General features: G+C 43.9%; 1 protein-coding gene across 5 annotated transcripts in view; it reads right to left on the reverse strand.

The window, feature by feature from the left end:
* Positions 1 to 988: 988 nt before the first annotated feature.
* Positions 989 to 19634, reverse strand: part of LOC131107716 (SH3 and PX domain-containing protein 2A-like) — a 38092-nt gene continuing 19446 nt past the window's right edge. For 2 of the 5 annotated variants that reach the window (XM_078787257.1, XM_078787258.1), the window contains exons 8-15: positions 19463 to 19591; positions 10148 to 10261; positions 8271 to 8354; positions 5107 to 5224; positions 4707 to 5044; positions 4354 to 4403; positions 3867 to 3986; positions 989 to 3784 (exon numbers count right to left, since the gene is read on the reverse strand). In XM_078787257.1, the coding sequence (XP_078643383.1) occupies positions 1868 to 3784; positions 3867 to 3986; positions 4354 to 4403; positions 4707 to 5044; positions 5107 to 5224; positions 8271 to 8354; positions 10148 to 10261; positions 19463 to 19591 (2870 nt within the window). In that variant the 3' untranslated portion in view covers positions 989 to 1867. The remainder of the gene's footprint in view (positions 3785 to 3866; positions 3987 to 4353; positions 4404 to 4706; positions 5045 to 5106; positions 5225 to 8270; positions 8355 to 10147; positions 10262 to 19462; positions 19592 to 19634) is intronic. The other 3 variants (XM_058057951.2, XM_078787259.1, XM_058057954.2) reach the window with 3 other exon arrangements.

A 19634-nucleotide genomic window follows, 5' to 3' on the forward strand; every position in this document is an offset into this window, starting at 1 on the left:
GGTCGCTGAGGTCAATATGGGCCTCGCAGGGCATGAAAAACTACTTTCCCTCCTAAAAAAACTTTTTTTCCCATAAATCTCGGACCCTTTGATCCAGGACCCTGATTTTTTGATATATGTATCAGGGGCTGGCCGCTGACCTGTGTGCCAAGTTTCAAGTGTCTGTCTCAATACGAATCGGGGGTGGTCCCAAAAGAAAGCCCGTGCCCACTGATGGGGGGGAGTCGTCCTCGAGAAAAATGCCGTAGGACGTATCGTTCTCGAGTTATTTGGTTTTGGTACGAACTACCAAGACCGCCTTCACCCCATACCTACACCTAACCCTAATACTATGTCGCCATCTGATGGTCAATTAAATGTACTGCAGGCGAATACCCACACCTGCTGGTCATTCCTATGTACTGCAACTCCCACCATGCAATGTCAATGGAGGATGCGTTTTTCGCCTATTACTCACCAACGGGAGCTCGTATCGAGACGGGACCCACTTCCATCTATCACGATTCGACCCTGAGCTTTCCAACGAGACCACCCCCGACACTCTACGATTTTTGGTTTCCGAGATACGACCGTTTTCTGCCAATTGCGCCCCCTTCCGGTGCTCACAGGAAGTCGGAAGTGGTCCCAAACGCCCGTGTCCACTTATGGGGGGGGGGGGTCATCCTCAGGAAAAATGCCCTAGGACGCTCCATTCTCGAGTTATTGGCTTATGATAGCAGCTATCAAGACCTCCTTCACCCCTATACGTAACCCTAACCCTAATGCTAACCCTAATTCAACTTGGGAATTACCACCATCTAGTGGTCATTTTAATGTACTGCTATTCTACTTGGGAAATACCCCCATCTAGTGGTCATTTTAATGTACTGCTATTTCTTCCCTTGTTGAGGGGAGCTAAGTTCACCTAACAATGTGATACCCCAATGACAGAGTGAATGCATAGGCTAACCTCAAAGTGTCACAACCAGTAACAACGAACAATGGCAGAACGGTTCAAAAGTGCATTTATTTTCATTTTCAGGTACTTTAGTTATTGCTGCTTAGTCACAATGTAAACATGAAACAAATGTGAGCATCTAAAGTTAGACTAAAAATGGTCAAAATTACTGCCCAGCAGAAATTTTTTAAATGATCGGATCATTAGAAGATATGTAGTTGATGAAAAATATGTCAAATTTAAAAATAAATGGAAAAAAAAGAATAAATACAGAGTTGGACTTTGGTTTTCCCCAGACTTTGTATTCCAGGTAACCCATCAAGTCATTTACTATCAAAGCAAATTGTGATGATGAGAGATGCTCACAAAGAAAATGACAGCTGAATGGTTAAGATATTAGGTGTATTGGTGGTGTACAGTACCAAAGAAAAATATATAAAAACATGCAAATGGACAGCACCAAGATGTGGCTAACACTTAGCAGCAAAAGAAAAATGTAACATTAAACAGCTCAAGGCATTGTCAGTATAATGAATCACTTCAATCATGCAGTAAGCTTTAAATGCTTCAAAGAAAACGTTGTACAAAATGACACAATGACAGGGTGACAACTTCATCACGAGTCCCTTTCACACAAGAGATCTTGCAAAACTGCTGCATCCAAGCGCAAACTGTAAATGTGACATTCATTTGGCCGTGCCTTTCATACAGACTCTACTACTGAGTGTGTGTGGCCACAATTGCTCTCAAGATTTTGAAATTGCTTTTGCTGTGTGAAAGGCGCCACTGAAGCATTAAGTTCCACTTTTGGTGTTTTCTCTTTAGCTTTGCTCCTCTTGCAATTTCCTGATTGGCGGCACGTTTTGGGGTTCTTCTGCGAAATAAAAGTAAGTAGTCTTCTTGTTCAGAGTTCTGCCAGCTCCAAACACACTAATGCTTTTTCTCGAGGTAATTAGAAGGAACCCACCCTTTCCTTGGCCTGCCGCTGTCCAGCACCTTGCAATACCACCAACCATTGGGGTTTCTCTCGAGAACCTCCAGACTGGTCCCCTCTGGGAATCCCATTGTCTCCTCGTCACCGTGGTAATCTGCTATAGAGATGTAGACCTCTCTGAGGTTGTTGAGGATGATGTGGGGTTTAGGTCTTACTGTGGACACAGGGGGGGCGCTCTTATGAGGGCTGCTGCCCAGGAATTCTGAGCTACCTGTGACGGTTTGGTTCCTGCTCGGCAGCACTATGTTGTTGGGTGCCAGGCTGCGGGGCATCGTGCCAAAGGAGGCGTTGCGTCGCACGGTGGGAGTGGAGCGAGGGTGGTTGGTGGAGTTGAGGGACTCGTTTCTCCTTAGAGAGCCGACAGGGCTTGGACTATCCCTAATGGGAGCTGAGATGAAGACAGACTGAGGACGAACAACCTGCTGCTGTTTGCTGCCGTTCTGTTTGCGTGACCCAAACAAGCCAGTCGGTTTTGAAAGACCACCCGGAGGCTTGGAGGGGATGGGTGGAGTCACTTTCTTTAAGTTTTGGTTGAGGTTGTTCATGGCTTGGACCCTTTGCTCATTCTTCTCCAGGCTGTTGGACTTGCTGAGGCTGCCAGGTTTTGAAGGAGTGCCATCGGACTCTGATCCCCCCATGTCATCTTGCTGGTGCACGGGCTCCAGATAGTACGTCGGTGCCCAACCTTCAACGTCGCCCCACCGAATGTACCACCAGCCGCTCTCCTGCTTCTCCAGCACCAGCACCTCCACCCCCGCAGGGAAGCTCAGCTCCGACTCTTGGACCCTCTCATAGGGGTCGGTGGTGCGATAGAGGACGCAGCCTTCCAGGTCGGAATCTCCCCTACTACCTTTGGAATAGATGGAGGAGAACTCTGAGGACGTGCTCTGAGAAGAGAAGGAATCCTCAGAGGAGACAACAGAGGCAGTCTCAGAGTCCTCTCCTTTGGTTTTAGCACTGCTCTTAAGCTGCCCTGTGGGACGCAGCTGTCTTCTCAAGGTGCTGATGTCCATTTTATCTCCACTGGACGCCTTGGCCAGCTGTGGCTTAGGCCTCACCACTGGCTTTGGTTTGGAGGAGGATTTGGAGTTGAGGGAGGCTTTGCTTTCCTCTTGATCTTTCTTGGGTCTTGACATATCTGGGGTTGACTCATTGGAGGCTGATTTTGAACTGGATCCCTCCTCACTTTTGGCTGACTGTCGGCTTCCGTTCAAGTCAATGTTGAGTTTGTTTGCTGCAGATTTCAACCCCCCTGATTTGGGGTTTTTCTTGCCAGTTTCTGATGAGACACTCGTCTTGGAGGAAATGGACTCCTGACTGCATTGCCTCTCAGGGGTCTCCCTGAAGAGACGGAAGCCATCGTTCTCATATATACACTCTTCCTCTCCCTCTGCCTCGTGACCATCTTCAAATGACTCCCCCATCCTGAAGGAGGCACTGTGCAGTGATGACGCCGGAGAGGGTTTGGAGGAGAGCTGGGAACCCTTGTCGGAAGAAGTGTCCTCATTCTTTCCATCCACCAAGGAAGCTTCGCCTCTCAAAAACTCAAACTCAGACTCCAGGTCCAGATCACCGATAGCTGGAACATCATATTCCGGCTCTTCATACACAGGCCTCCCTGGAGACATGGGAGACTCTGGAGCCTCAGAACCAGGGCTGCTGGGAGGGGCCGTCTCCACTGAATCCTGTTTTTTCACAGGTGGAGCCGGGGGTGGAACTTTGGGGCGGCATAGTGTGCTTGTCCTACGATTCAGGTTGGGCTTCTTGCGTTTATCAATATAGGAACATGGAGCCCAGCCCTCCCTCTCTCCTATCTGAACATACCACCAGCCTCCAGAGTTCTTCTCAATCACCTTTAAAAAAAAAATCACACAAAACAAACGTATCGTTACTAATGAAAATTTACGTATGCATATAAGACTATATGGTTGTTACTTCTGCTTTTTGGCCCCCGTTGAAACTGATTCCATCAGATATGCAAGACTGGAACTCTGCAATGGTGTAATACTCTGCTTCCACTGTAGGTGGCTCTGGTGGTGATGGCAAAGGAAATCCCTACAAACGAAGAAGATATTGCTTCAACACTCAATAAAGATGAGTTATCATTGGATAGTACTGTAACAATACTTAGATTAGTGTAGTATTACATATACAACTCTTGAAAGATGCTTGATGCATAATCTATGGAGAGCTAATGTAAAAAATTAAATGAAAATAAAAAACAAATTTAATGAAATACAATTATTTAAAAATAAATCATAAAATAAACGATTACATTATATTAAATAAAGGAATTTATTTACACAATTAGTCATATTTCTAATATCTATATGAGTTTGTGGTGAATATCATGGCATGAATGAGAAATTAAGAGTCAGCGTTCCCGTACGATCAACATGTAATATACAAAAAGCATTCCCACCAGGGTTGCATCTCTGCGGGGGGGAGGTTTTTGCCTGAGGATTGGGGAACCTATGAAACAGAAAATATATTTTTTAATATTTTCTCCTATAATTTACAACAGATCATTCACATAGAATATTTCATTTTAATTACTTGAATGTTGCTGCCAAATAAAATTACAAGCATGAATCACCAGATTTTGTGACTTTTCTTTTCATTTTTCTTTTCAATTTTCAAAACATTGTAAAATGTTTTCAATTTTTTGGAGAAAAATCAAATAAAATACGTGGAAAACAAGCACAAGTTGAAGCTTCATGCATGCACACACAAAACATTAAAAAAACACAATCCCTGTATAAATGTATTACTGACAATACTGTGACGAACCAATTTCCACCCGATGAGGTGAGATGCGGGCCACAGCTGGTGAGGCCTGCTCTTCTGTTCCTCTGCTGTCCTGGATACCGCTAACAGGGCTGGAGTTAGAACGCAGCACTGGCAAGCTGATCTCCTTCTGAGTGACCTGCGGGGTCTCTGAGAGTGCCTCTGCATCTTGCTCGCTTGGGGCTTTTTTGTTGAGTAGATTGCTGATCTCCATAATGTTGCCAATGATCTCCACCGGACTGGTCACAGTCTTTTTCTGTGGCGAGAGGTCCTCTCTCAGCTTCTTCAGGTAAGACGCTGGAGCCCAGCCCTCCTTATCCTTGTACCTGTGAATAAACGCTGTACAGCTAAGCCTTCTCGGTAGTTCCTTCTAGGAAGTGAGGCTTACCTGATAAACCACCAGCCTTCCAGGTTCTTTTGAATCACTTCTACAGTCACTCCTTTCTCAAATGCTATTTCATCCTTGCCCTGGCTGGTGTAAGGTTGCACTGTGATATACTTCTCTTCTGTCAAATAAAAAACACATTGGTTGTTTTAAATGTTAAAAAGTCAAATCAGTCAAAACGTTCATTTTTTCATTTTGAAACCATTTTCAGTGGTATGAAAAAGTTGGCCCCCCATCCATGCCACCTTCAACTTGAAGATTTCCAGTTCCTGCACTGGCCCCACAGCCCCCAGAATGATGGAACCACCACCAAATGTTACTGTGGGTAGCAAGTGTTTGCCTTGGAATGCTGTGTTCTTCATGTTCCACATGTGTGCCATGCATACCACCCCTTGGTATGTCCCAATAACTCCATTTTAGTTTCAACATAGGCTTTAGAACAGACCTGCTTGTGTACAAGTCTTTTCATGGTCTTCTGCCAAAGTTCATCTCTGACTTGTTAGAGCCACATAATCCATCTCGGGCTGTGAGAAGCTCAGGTACTGGTCTCCTCTGGGCATCCGGAGTGAGAACTAACCACGGCGAGGCTGTTCCAGTTTTATCCTGCCAAAATCTGGAACAGTCTTCCAGAGTTTCCACTTTGAATGACCTGGTGTGCTGGAGAAATAAACTTGCCTTGCCACATAGTTCTCCCTCCCCCTGTTGGATCTGGAGCTGCACTGCATTACGTCTTTAAAGTTTGAATTGAACTTTTTGTGTCCTGCACATCACAAGCAAGAAGTGCATTTGAATGTAAGTGAGCTGGGAAGTAAACGACCAAACATTATATTATTACGGGCAACATGTTACAAAAATATCATATGTTGCACACAAGAGTAAATGATCAGATAGAACTGTCTGTATACAACAATACTCCTGCTCCAGAGGCTGCCCACTGGTGTTTACATCAGCGAGCCAGTGTCCTTGGTCCGGTGACAGTGTGCTTCTCTGAACTCAGCACATAATAGTGAGCAGAGGCTCCGTTCTGATTTATGCATTCCTTACAAGGTCAATGGACAGTGCAAAGACATCACTTCCCGCCATTTCAGCAATTCCTGACTGAAACCTGCGCAACCGTGTCCCAAGACAAGACAGGGACAAAAATTAGGACAAGAAAAAGAAATAATCAATTTATGCTTGGAAATAATTCACTTTTCCTTGTCTTTGCCTTTTTCCAAGGTTGAACAAGAGCTGACAGAAAGTAGGATAGTATTAATTCCATGTACTTTCAATACTTCAGTAGGATCCAAGGCAAGGGGATATTTATGTACACATTATGTTCTTTTTGGAGCTACAGGGTCTTTGTGTGGGCTAGCTGGTAAAACATTTTCCTCTCCCAAGACCTCTTAAACAATATCCAGCCTAGCGGAAAGGGGAAACTCTGAATCAGATGTTTTGTTAACCGCAATGTGCATCGCCTCCATCCATGTTTGACTTGACTCTGGTGGAGTCAGCAAATTCCCCCCCGCTCTCTCTCCCCTCCAGAGAGCAGCGCTGGAGAAAACAAGCACAAGGCTTGGGCTGACCCCAATAGCCCATCATCTCTCCTCCTCTGCGGATACCTCTATCTTGGCCTGGCCATGAGGATCATACACTTACTACTTCATATGTTCAATATTAGTCACAATTTGCACTGGCATGGCTTTAAAATGTAGCATCAGGCATTCCATAGTTACACACCACCTTCTTGGTGCGTGAGCTCCAGTTGATTGGAGAATAGGCTCTGGCAGCAACAATGCTTAACAAAAAAGTTTTGCAACATCATTGAAGTCATTGTGAGCTCAAGCTGTAAAGCTACTGATTCAATCCTTGTCTCCTGGCCTATTTAGATATTTGGAAGGAGAACCATTCTTGGTTATCAAACCTGAGCCAAAATGGCTGCCACAAGCCTCGCTATATTTTATTATATATAATGGTATTGGTAAACACGATCACAAACCCTCAACAAAGCTATTTTACAACATAAGTGAAGTAGTTGTAAACCAAAGTGAAACCAAACTACTGTGCTAATAAGCTACTCATTTAAGCCTTGATTACCTGGTTCATTAAGCATTATATAAGGCAACTTGTGCCAACATGGCCGTCACAGCCAGCAGAATGATGTGTTTAAAAAAAAGTAAGGTAAATACTTCAGCAAAGCTATTTGGTAACAGAGGTGAAGTACTAAGCTAACTCTGCTGATGTAAGCCTTGATTGCCTGGTTCATTTCGCAATTTATAAAATGTGGTTACTTGAACGTGAGCCCAAATGGTTGCCACAAGCTGCACTATAAGGCAGGAGAATGGTGTGCTCGTGTGTGTTTGATAAATACAACAAGAATTATAGTAAATACAACAACATTTAAACAAAGACAGTTTGCAACATATGTAAAGTCACTCCTTTAAACTCAAGCTCAGCCGTGTTTAGCCATGGCCTTTTTCTGAGGCAAGGAGCCATATTTGGTTACCAAAGCACAAGCCCCAACAAGCCCAAGTATAAAATAATACGTTTATGAAATACGTAATATGCAATACGTAATACGTAAAGACGTTTGTAAGGCTCAAGAATGATATGATTTTTTTATATAAAAATAGTAAATACAAAAACACTTCAACATAGCTATTTGGTTACATAATTTCATCTTTTGTGGTTAACCAAAATCAGCTAAAACGGCTCGTTAAAGCTGATTTAACCTCTTTTCACTATGCCTATTTAGCTGTTCGTAAGGCAAGGAACCATACTAGGTTACCTACAATTAAGCCAAAATGGCTGCCACATGTTTCACTGTGAGGCAGAAGAACTTTTTCACAATAACGACTATTTTCCAAAAAATGTCATAATTTTCCTGACGCATAAGAAGACAATTTTGGTTGAATGGCAAATTGTTTGCCTGTGAAGATTGACAGGGATTAAATGTAATGATAGTAAAGCCTATTGTACACACTTCTGAGTATCCCAGTGAGAGCCCTATAATAACAATGACGGTTAGTGGTTAGTGGCGGTGGATTTACAACAACATGACATGAGAGATGCGCTCAACAACAACAATGTGTGGTCACATGACAGGCGAGGATGGATCAAGACAGGAAGTAACAAACAAAGGCAAAGAAGGGAGGACGGTTATTAATGCAGCATCTGTCTCACTTCACCTCGGCTCTGCTGCCGGCTGATGACACCCCCCAGCGTCCATCTCCGGTCCAGCCTCTTCAGATGGGCCTTGTGTCGCTTAGTAACTGACAGACACAAACGATGAGCACATGGCCGTCAACAAACAAGCAAGAGCAGGCAGGAGAAAAAAATGTTAAAAGTAAAACACACAAATATGATATTGAAGCCTTGTTATTATCTGCACATGGAAGACAAGTTAAGACTGGAATGAGGGCTGGCGGGACAGACGGATGGAGGGATGGAGAAGGTCATGGGTTGCACGGGAAGTGTTAAATGAAGACATTTTCTAATTTTTAATTAAGATGTTGTTAGCATGCTTTCCCCATCCTGCCATACTGGAGCATCTGGGACATACGTTGCTGGACCAGGAAGTACAACAGATTACTGAAACAGCTGACAATGTGCACCTCACAGATTCCACCTTCATTGGATCTCATTACATCAGGGGTGTCCAAAGATCTTCCTCCAGCCCCATAAAAAGGAACTGAAGCATTCTGTTATGGTTTCATTTCTTTTTTTTTGGAAAGGGGGCACTTTGATATGCTTCACCTTTTTTCTTTACTGAGGGTGCAAAATAGGACAAGATAAGCTCAGCAGTTACAGTAAATATAGTGAAAGAAAAGTGAAAGAAAAGCCTCCACTTAAGTGTGTGCTATATGTGCAGACCTGCCAACATAGTCTGCAAATGGGGTCGGTGTCGGATTTTCAACACCCCTATGTTGCCTACTGACCAATGTGGAGTTATTGGTTAATTCCATCTGTGTACAATTCTCTGTATAGCCTTGAGTTAGAAGTGATCCAAAGTCACATTTTTACACAGCAAAAACAAGTTTTGGCTACAGTGTTAGTAAATCTCTGGAAGTCAAATAATCATTCCCATACAACACTTTGTTGTTGTCACCAAACAAAATGCTGCATAAGGCTTTTGCAGGTATTGACTTCACTACATTAAGGAGAGACCGTACCTCGCCCGGACGTGGGATACCGGGATACCGATGGACTGCTTTGTGGACTTGGAAAAGGCATTCAACAGTGCCCCTCGCGGCACCCTTTGGGGGATACTCTGGGAATACGGGATTGGTGGCACGCTACTACGTGCAATCCGGTCCTTGTAGGAACGAGGCAGGAGTCTGGTTCGCATTGACAGCAGTAAGTCGAGCCTGTCTCCGGTAAATGTTGGCCTCCACCAAGGCTACCCTTTGTCACCGATTCTGTTCACAATTTTCATGGACAGAATTTCTCGGCGCAGCCAAGGCATCGAGGGAGTTTCGGCGGCCTTAGCATCTCATCTCTGCTATTTGCAGATGATGTGGTCCTGATGGCCTCGTCGGGCTGCAACCTTCAGCGTTTACTGGGACGGTTTGCATCTGAGTGTGGAGCTTCTGGGATGAGCTTGCCTGGGAACGCCTTGGTGTCCTCCCGGTGGACCCGGAGGAGGTGGCCGGGGGCCGTGAAGTCTGGGCTTCCCTACTGAGAAGGCTGCCCCCGCTAGACGGAACCAGATAAGCGGTGGAAAATGGATGGATGGGATGGACTTCACTCCATTGCAAAGACAGTTAGGTACGGATTACGTGGAATCAAGGCCAAAGGACACATGCCTCCTTCAAGCCGCTATCGAATACAGTGACTATCATGCTCTCCTACATGGTGCTTTACTGTACTGAATGGCTCATCAAAGAGCTGTTGTCTGGAACTCCTCATCACCATTTATGCAGACCTGAATCTACGCACTGTTTAGCGCTTTTTTCACAGCCTTGGCCAACGTGAAGTCAGAGACGGAGAATGTTCCACCTTGTCACTGATGAAAATGTTCAAGAAAAGCGTGTGGGTGGCCAGCTGAGATTGATTACTTTTTTACCTTGCCCGGATTTGGAGGCGCCGAGCTCTATGTCATCCCGAGTGCCGCTGTGGGAGTTAAGATAGGTGGCGGGCACCCATCCCTGCTCCTCTGCAGTGCTGACAAACCACCAGCCTGCAGGAAAAAGAAAATCATGAACCAATAGTACAAAGACCACTCTAGCAGATTTGACACTCTGACACATCCTACAAGTGGCATGCCGTCCACAATTGTCTGTTTGCTGTGGCAATGGAGCCACAAAGTACCTGACAGCTGTTTGGGGACCCGTAATGATGGAAGAGTTCATCACAGCTGGCCCAAACCTCCAGTGCACATGTTGCTAAATGTTGCATTGTGATGCGTGGAAGTCACATGACAGGAAAAAGAAGAACTAACCTGGTTGCAACTGCTCATTACTAGTTTTAGCAACGCCAGTTGATGACCTTTTAATCAAGTTAAATGTACAAGATTTTGTGGGATTAAATCGTGATTTAGACTTCTCTTTCAGAAAAAAAACGGTGGGCACTGGGCCTGGGATGATCATAAATCACATCAGTTCTTCATCACACAGTAAATGAAAATCAACTGGATAATTTGGCAGCCTCAATACGTTGCCATGTGCAGGCGTGTCAGTTTTCCTTGTCTCTCTCCTCCAAGCAGGCAAGAAGGGAGTTCATTCTGTACATTGCTTTCAGCACCTTGACAAGTTTGTTACATAGAACAACGGCATGAACGGAGTGAGCCCTTTTTGTAGTCATACAGTCTCATAGTCCGGTGGGTAGAGGCAGGATGGAAGCATACACACATAGAATGCAGAAGAGTGTAACATAGTAGAATATAGTACATAGTATATATTACACAGTATATATTGGGAGATTGCAATTTGGTTTTTCAATATATTTTTCTTAAAAATAATGTTAAAAGTCTTATTCTCGTAGACCCAATCTCATGCATCAACTTGTCTGGTGACACCCCTTTTTTTACAAGTAATGTGTGCATCAAGCCTGTATTTGAACACCACCGTATGAGAAAAATGTATTGTCACACTTGTTTCACTGTGGACTGACAAGGAGTTGAAATTGTAGCTCATAATGTCAGGAAGAAAAAGTCTTCTTCCTCATGGACAAGATACTGCGTCTGACCCCTAGAAAGATGAGTCTGCCCCGTGAAAAAACCCACCGCTTCACGTCAAAAACAGGCCTTGTTACACGTCCTCAAATAAAGCTTGGAGCTCTGCCATCCATCTCTCTCTCAGTCAGCATCACGGAACATGGAACTTCGACTATCTTGACTTTCTTCAGCAAATAGGCTAGCCTACCATGGTGTTGCTGTGAAAATGTGAGCGTAATGTTAGCACACGAGCTCCCCCTCGCTGTGTGTACATTTATTGCCTCCACAACACAATGGATTAGATACTGGCCTGCTAAGCCAGAGAGTGAGGGTTTGGTCCCATCTGGGTTGCATGTTGTTATGGGCTGTAAACCACACCCACTGCCAATAAAGTAGACTGCAATCTGTCATTTTACTACGGAACATACGCTATGTAGTCTTTGTAGTTTGCATCTCTGTAGTTTTAAGCATATACAGTTATCCCTCGTGTAGCGCAATGAATTGGCTCCAGACTTGACCGTGATAAGTGAATTCTAAATAGGATTCAGGAATAACCCATGTAATGTGGGAGTTAGAGCACAGAAAACCTGTTTATGACTGGTTTTAACATTACTAGACCTCTGACTTGAAATAACACCTTTACAGTCACTTTTACACTCCTGTCATTCTTTGTTTACATCGCATTGTGCAGTCTTAGGGATCACTGCAAGGGCATAACAGACAGCCGCTGCTAGCACAACGAGCTCGCGAGCTAACTAGTTAGCCTCTCCAATGTACCCATTGTAACATCAGAAAGTCTTTCAAACAGACTGGGCAAGAAGGACAACAAAGCCAAAAACTTACAACTGCATCTGTGTGGAGTTTGCATGTTCTCCCCGTGCATGCGTGGCTTTTCTCCGGGTACTTTCCTCCCACATTCCAAAAACATGCTAGGTTAATTGGCCACTCCAAATTGTCCATAGGTATGAATGCGAGTGTGAATGGTTGTTTGTCTATATGTGCCCTGTGATTGGCTGGCCACCAGTCCAGGGTGGACCCCGCCTCTCCCCCAAGACAGCTGGGATAGGCTCCAGCAAACCTGCCACCCTAGTGAGTAAGTAAGTAAGTGTTTTTTGAGGTGGTGAGTATATACAATGGGCGGACTCATGCAGCCACGGGTGGGTCGAAGGCGTGATCCAGTAGAAAGAAGCCTTTTCCTTCATGATCTCAAGAAAAACCCCAACTTCCACACCAACAGTTTGAGTGCTTCGTTTCTCAAAAGTGGAGCAGATAAGTGACGGAGATGATCGATTTTTCTCACATTTGGTGCTCAGGAACAAGCTCGATGGAAACATCCTTTTTCTATGCTGCTTGTCCTCATAGGGTTTGATTAGAACATTATTAAAAGGTCACTTTTGGCACTTACGCAGCCAGAAATTAATCAATATAAGCAGAGGAGAGATGCAGACGTCAAGGAACAAATCTCTTGTTGTTTTCAGATGGTAGATGATTACATTACACGGGGGATACTACATGTGATATCCTTGGCCATGTGCATGCATAGTTTTGTAAGCACGTCATAAGCACAATGATAAGTCTCTCCATATTTTTCAATTGCACTGTATCACAACCTACACTCCTTGCTTTGCTTACCAAATACGCGAGATGAATAGTGAAGCGGGAAAGCGGAAGAAAAGAGGAGCTTAGCCAGTGACACTTTGAGTGCTAATGCTTTCATCAGCATCTTGAATCTATCAAAAACAACACAAATCATTCTCGGCTACCTCTTCATCTGCATCTTAATTGTTTCACCTAGACAAAATGATTGCTTTGCAACTAACTTGGGTACATTCTCCTGTGCAATGCATTTGCCATGGCACAACACCCAAAAAGACAAAGAACATATTTTATTATGTTAGCTGCCATTCAATCTGCTAGCTAGTAGCAAGTCACTGCATACACAGCACAGGGCGATATTATGAGAGCCGAAACCAATTAAAACGTAGCTTTAAGCGAGCATGTCAGATAAAGTGGTCACCACAGAGCACCGATTTAGCGGCAAATCAAAGTTTTTTTTTCCAGGACCTGAAATGATGAGGAATGCATCAGTGCAGCAGATATCTGACACCACTGTTCAAACGCATTCATTTCCAGCTTCTGTATTTATTACCAGCACATCCAGAATCAACACACACTGGGGGAGGGTAGCATCGGGCGTCCACACACATACTTCCAGTCTTCATAAAACACTAGGTTTCAATTACCTGGTTGCCCCTGGTGTGCCAAATATGGGAGGGTGTGTGCGTGTGGGAAAACAACACAAAACCACTTTCAACAACTAATGTTGACCTAAGGAGCTGTGCTTTCTCCCTGCAGGCTTGTGAAAGGAGCGCCTTATGGTCTGAAAATTTAGCGACAACCCACTTCTTGTGCACCCTGGAGGCCCCTCCCCTGATGTCGAGACACAGCCACCCTTCAGTGTGCAAAGGGCTCCACCTGGAAATGCTGCTTTAATTTCTTATATTTCCAAGACTCTCTTGGCTCCTTTATTATTAAACTCACTTATGAGACTGTGGCTTAAAAGCCACAAAACACAGAATGAGGTTAATGCCTCCAATTCCTCCCCGAGGTGCTTCCTTGGAAATCTCAGAGAATGTGCAAGAAGCTGACTGTGATGGGAGGATAATGCATCTTCCATCTGTGTCAGTAACTTCATCTTCGAAGACGTTTCAGCTGCTGTCTGCATTTTACTGTCATGTCTATGGCAGTTGACCCTTCACATGCAAAAGCTCGCTGAAGCTGCAATGAATGAAAGCGTACGAGCGCGTGCGAGAAGGCACAGAAAAGACAAGGTGTGTGTTCATGTCTCAAATAAGGATTGTGGACGATGGTCAAAATTCCCAAAAAAGGTGCACTTTTTCCTTTTAGTTAGTGAGGGAGGACGGTTGTTTTTTGGCAACACCTTGATGTCGCAATAATTCACAGAGTTGAGCTTGTTGTGTTGTGAACTGAGTGCTTACTGGTCCGTTTTTTTGCTACGGAACACTTTGTAATATGCTTCTGCCGTGGAAATGATGTGTCAGCAAGTCATTTGCAACTGTATAATGTGAAGGTACCTGCGTGGACTGAAAAATACTGATACTGGATACTGATTATGTCTTGCTTGAAGATTGTAGCTGCTGCGTCAGCCACTGACTTAATATGCAGATACAAATTTCAGTGAACTAATTATTCAAGAACATTATGACTTTCATTGGTTTTACTGGATCCATATACTTTTTAGTTTGTCTCCTTGTGGGTGTAAACATTTCCCCCCTATTTCTGGCTTGGTCTGTTTCCCTTGTGAATTGAATGGTGTCAGGAGCTGCTAAAACTGTGATGAGAGCTCCATCATAAATACTGCTAAATGCTACCAGTAGTTAGTGTAGTTACGCTCCCATCCATCGGCCACCGATCAATATTGGCAGATTTCCATCAAAAACATGTGATCGCCATATGCTGATAAGCGCCTTTCACAGCTGTTCACAAAAACAGATGGGCGTGTGGCGGCAAATCATCCATGTCTGCTGTGTCACATAAGGTCGCCAACAAAATGACGTGTCTCATTTGGAGCTTGACACAGGCCTCGCCAATCAATACCAGCGTGTTTGATCACTCCCTTAACAAATCTATTTCTTTTGACTATTCTTGCATCTTTGTTTACACGTTTTTTTTTAGATGTTTTACATTTGCAGCAGCTAGCTAGCCACCTAGCTAGCTAGCTTGCTCGCTAGATTGTTATCCACCTAGCTTTTTGGTTTTTGGAACTTTTTTCACCTTTTTCACATTTTGTTATTGAAACAAACAAGCAATGTAGTTAGTTTGGAGCTTGTTTTTGTCCCACAGGGAGGTGGATATCATGTTCATGGGATACGTATTAACTTTTTCTAGTGGTAGTGAACAAGATTGCTCTCTTGTTGTCATGATAGTGATGATGTCTTGTCCTTGAAACACTATTCATGGTGCACATGAGTGTAGAGTGCACCCTACAGAGAGTCTCACTATGTGCTCTGATTGGTCACTGGTCTGGATGCACAAATAGCATGGAGTGGAGCGCCAGCATAAATGAAAACACTTTTCAAACTTGTGCTTGCTGCGCTGAGCACAAAGCTCATCCCGCAGACAGACACCGCAGACTAAAAGCAAAAAGGACATATTTTTATCATGTGAGAGTTAAGAAGACATCCAAGACATCAATCATGTCATTCCGAGGGCTGGAGCAACTTCATCTTGCAGAATTTCCTGCAGGTTCCGTCGGCATTTGGCCAGCCAGTTGAACATAAAAATCAGGTGGCGAAATATTTGTAAATTCCGGTTTTTAGAGGTTCCCATCTGTCAAAGCCTTTAGTGGGATGGAGAGGAACATTAAGACAATAAGTCTGTCCTTAGTGGCCTTTTAAATTCCTCATATGACTTTCATTACTCCACCCTAATAATTACAACGGGAGGGGCAGAAAATACGTACTGTACGAGGGTGGTGCCAGGGGGTCTTGGAGAATTCCTGGAGTTCATTTGTAATTCATGAAGGCTGATCGAGACTTGGAATGGAGACAAGCTAAACACTGCCTGGTCTACAGGGAGATATTTGCTACACGGGCCTGGGCACAGCGTGCCTTGTGTTGCCCTTGAGGCGTCTGCAAACCGGCTGTAATACGTAAGTACAACGTTTCCACGACTTCCAAGCTCTTTTCCAAAATAAATGTCAATAAAGCACGCAACAGAGAGTAACAAGGTTGGTAGCTGACTGTAGTTTCACATCTCTCAAATCGTGTAAAGCAAGGAGGCATCCTGCAGGATCCATTAAGACATAACCAGCAACCTCCCTGAACCACTAACTTTGGCAGCAAACTGCTTTTTCCATTTTCTCTGCAAGAGTTTCTCCCGCGCCCCTCTTGCACCTCGAAAACAAGTGACTCCCACTGAAGAGGAAAATACAATATGTCTAATCATGCACAGGGAGTGAGGACTGGATTTCTCTAAAATACATTTGCAGTGCGGATTTCAAGCTGGGGACGTGAAGCTTTAAGTTTCCCAGCATTAGCCCTATTGCTGTTGTGATGAAGAAGCCTTTTTCTTTCTTTCCTAGCTAACAGACACTTTTAAAAGAATACAGGGGGTCATCTGACTTAGGGTTAGGGTTAGATTTGGTTGACTGGTTCAGGATTTTGTCCAAGAATTGCATCCCCTCATGGATAAGGCAATGGCCTCCTAAGCCAGGGATTGTGGGTACGAGTCCCATCGGGGGTGGAAAGTGGTGTTTTCAGTGAGGCCAATGACCACACAGAAACACAGTTATGTATCCCCCCGCCCTCCTGTATGAGCAAGTTTGAAAAGAGAAAACACCAGCTTGGTATTCATCTTCACACTGAAACAAGGGACAGGCTGCAACTGTATCGTCAAGCCGTTTCAGCAGAAAATACTTCCTTTGCTGGAAAAGTGGGGAATAGCTGGGCTGGTTTACAGCTCTGACCTAGATTCACTACCCTAGCATGTCAATGACATGTTATTTAATGTAAGGTGAGAAATGCTGGTAAAGTCAGACAGCAACAATCCCAGCAAGGGAATTATAAATGAACAGCTGACTTCAACAAGCAAAAACACAACGTTGTAGCAACTTTGACACACACAAGCTTCTACCAAACGCACTGCAACTGGGGTCAGATCAGCAGATTCCTGACTGACATTCAAAGAGTTTAGTGCTTATCCTGCTCAGAGATGAGTGAGGCTAAATTAAATGAATTCCTCTCAGCCATGTGGTTGTGTTGGTGTTGGCAAACCCCGACTTGGTGATGTCACCAATGGAGCGACATTAACCTACTTCCATTGCATGTGCTGTTGATATTTGAGCCGCTGTTGGAAACTTAGTGGTGCATTCACACTTGTCATGTTTGCTTCGGTTAAAAGGAACTCCGCTAGATTGAATGTGTGTCCGCGAGTGTGAATGCAATCATTCCAACCCTGGTATGTGCACCAAATGCTCAAATGTGAACCTCCCAAGTCAATCAACCTTTATTGATAATAATACATGAAGAAGATAATAAAACAATACATGAACGATATTAGAAGAATACAAATAAATCCAATAAAAGTGTCCCAATGCTCTTATACGCCAAATGCAGTTCATAAAAATAGAGTATGTGATGTAAGGCTGTGTTGGTCTGCACAACAGGTAAGACGTTCCAAAGCCTGGGACCAGCTACAGAAAAGGAGCTATCACCCCATTGTGACCCCATACAAGGACCAGAGGCAGGGTAAAGGTATATTTTAGGAGCTTTTCATAACATCAAAGTTGGTGAATATATGTGTAGCAGAATATAAAACTAACTTAAGTACTCAACACTATAAACAGCATTCTGAGCACAAACGCTGCCCAATCAAGCGCTTACTTTATGCAGGTCTTCCTTACTGCACAGCTTTTGGTCCCATGATACAAATACCAGTGTGAACATAAACCCAACCACATTAAATAACACACCAGTATCTTTTTTTATTGCTGGTCTGGACAACAGGACTGAACCACAACTCTGAAAGTCAAAAACTGAACATTAAACATCTCCAAACTATATGGTAACTAAACAAAAGTTGGGAAGTCATTAGACACTATGACAGTAGCCTTTAAAAATCGACATGGCTCATGAACACGCAATGGTGACCTGAACGGCGCCAAAAGCAACATGTACGTAATTTGACTTCCTCCAAGTCCCCTGCTAAGGTTCCTGATGAAAGGACTTCAAGGTGCTGGTATATTCATCTCAAAACGACACCCTGTTGAGCCGAAACCCTACAGGAGCAGCGAGTGAAAACAAATACATGAACCTGAGAGACATCAAAGCGATCCACGCCGTCTTCTTCTTGCTTAAGGCCAGTGTGGCAGCGGCGATTCGCTCTAACCCCAACCCATCGTGAAAGAAAAGTCTTTCCAAAGTCATCGTTTCCTCCTTCATCTTCTCTTTCCATGCAGACTTTCCTCTGAAGTACACATGAGTCCCATTACAGTTTTACTGTCTCAGCACACCATTAAAGCTTAAAACGTCAAACCCTTGTGGGCCTAAAACCTCCCTGGCTCTTCTGCTGTTGACGCTTTAGAGCAGCTTATACATGGCTTTGGTTAGCATTGAGTTTGACCCAAATCATGCTTTGGTATGCCTGAGCTTCATTACAAATAACCACCACTCAAGTGCAATAGTAATGCTCTGTCACATTTGCTGAAAACCATTTCATTGTATTTTTGTGTGTGTCAGTATCTGAAACCATCCACCAAAAAAAAAAAAAAAAAATCATATGACTAAGTGACATTTGGTGTATTCCGTTAATACTTGAAATCTAAAGTCATAACTCACTCAAAGTCAGACGCAGGACTTTTTTTTAAATCCATCTATCTATCAGGGCTGTCAAATGACTACACATTTTAATCCAATGAATTTTCAAATGTATTAATCATCAGCCAATATCAAGCATTTCTACATGCTAGCGTACATGTAATACAGATATCCTCAAAACTGTATAATCATTAGACAAATGGTCAGTGACTTATGGACAATCAGTTGCTAAGTCTGTTCTGCTTGTTGGCGGCCATGTCTTTCAACCAATCCCGATCAACTTTTACAGGCACGTGCTTGTCAGTCCCCTGAAGGTGTGTAACAATTTTTGTGTCGACTTGGCAAAACACTTTAAAGTTAAAGTAGGCTGTTTTGTACAGGGCGTTATGCTGTGTGAGACATTTGAGGTAAATCCAACCTTTGGTTTGGCTTGACCCCTATGGGTTTAATAACAGCGTCATCATATGGTGTATTCGCCAGAAAAATAATCGCACAGTAGGTGTGCCTGTTCTAGTACATTTTTAGGCTTTTATGTGCTGAGGTTCAGGAGTCGAAAAGTCAGATTAAGAAAAAAGAAATTGTGAAATGTCAAAAACCAAATCTTGGCCCCGTCTGCTAACATTTTCCAGAGTTAAACAGCTGACTAAGGAGTCTTTGCAGATGGCATTTGTTAATCAGGCATGTCTTGTTGGCTTTCCATTAAAGTGAGGAGGAATAATTAATAGAAGTCTGGGAGAGTTTCGTCTTGCCAGAGGCAGCACTCTGGCATCGAGCCTGAAGCAACGGTGGGAGAAAAACGAGGCAGGACAGAATGAAGGTCTTAGCGAGGGGACAAAGGAAAGAGTAATATGTTCCTTTTGTGTCATGTATGTTTCATTTCATCACTCACCGCTCTCGCTCTTCTCAATGACGTCGACCACTTCACCCGCTTGCAGGCTGATTTCCGCAGGCTCTTGCTTCTCGTAACTGGCCACCACCACATACTGCTCCAGAAGCATGTGGTCCGACGAGTCCAAACCTGGAGTCGACGGGAAGAAACATGCCGTCAGCCAGCTGCCAGC

Source organism: Doryrhamphus excisus, linkage group LG20, assembly GCF_037039965.1.
Source record: "Doryrhamphus excisus strain RoL-2023G ecotype Guam linkage group LG20, RoL_Dexc_Guam_v1.1, whole genome shotgun sequence".
Classification (NCBI taxonomy): Eukaryota; Metazoa; Chordata; class Actinopteri; order Syngnathiformes; family Syngnathidae; genus Doryrhamphus; species Doryrhamphus excisus.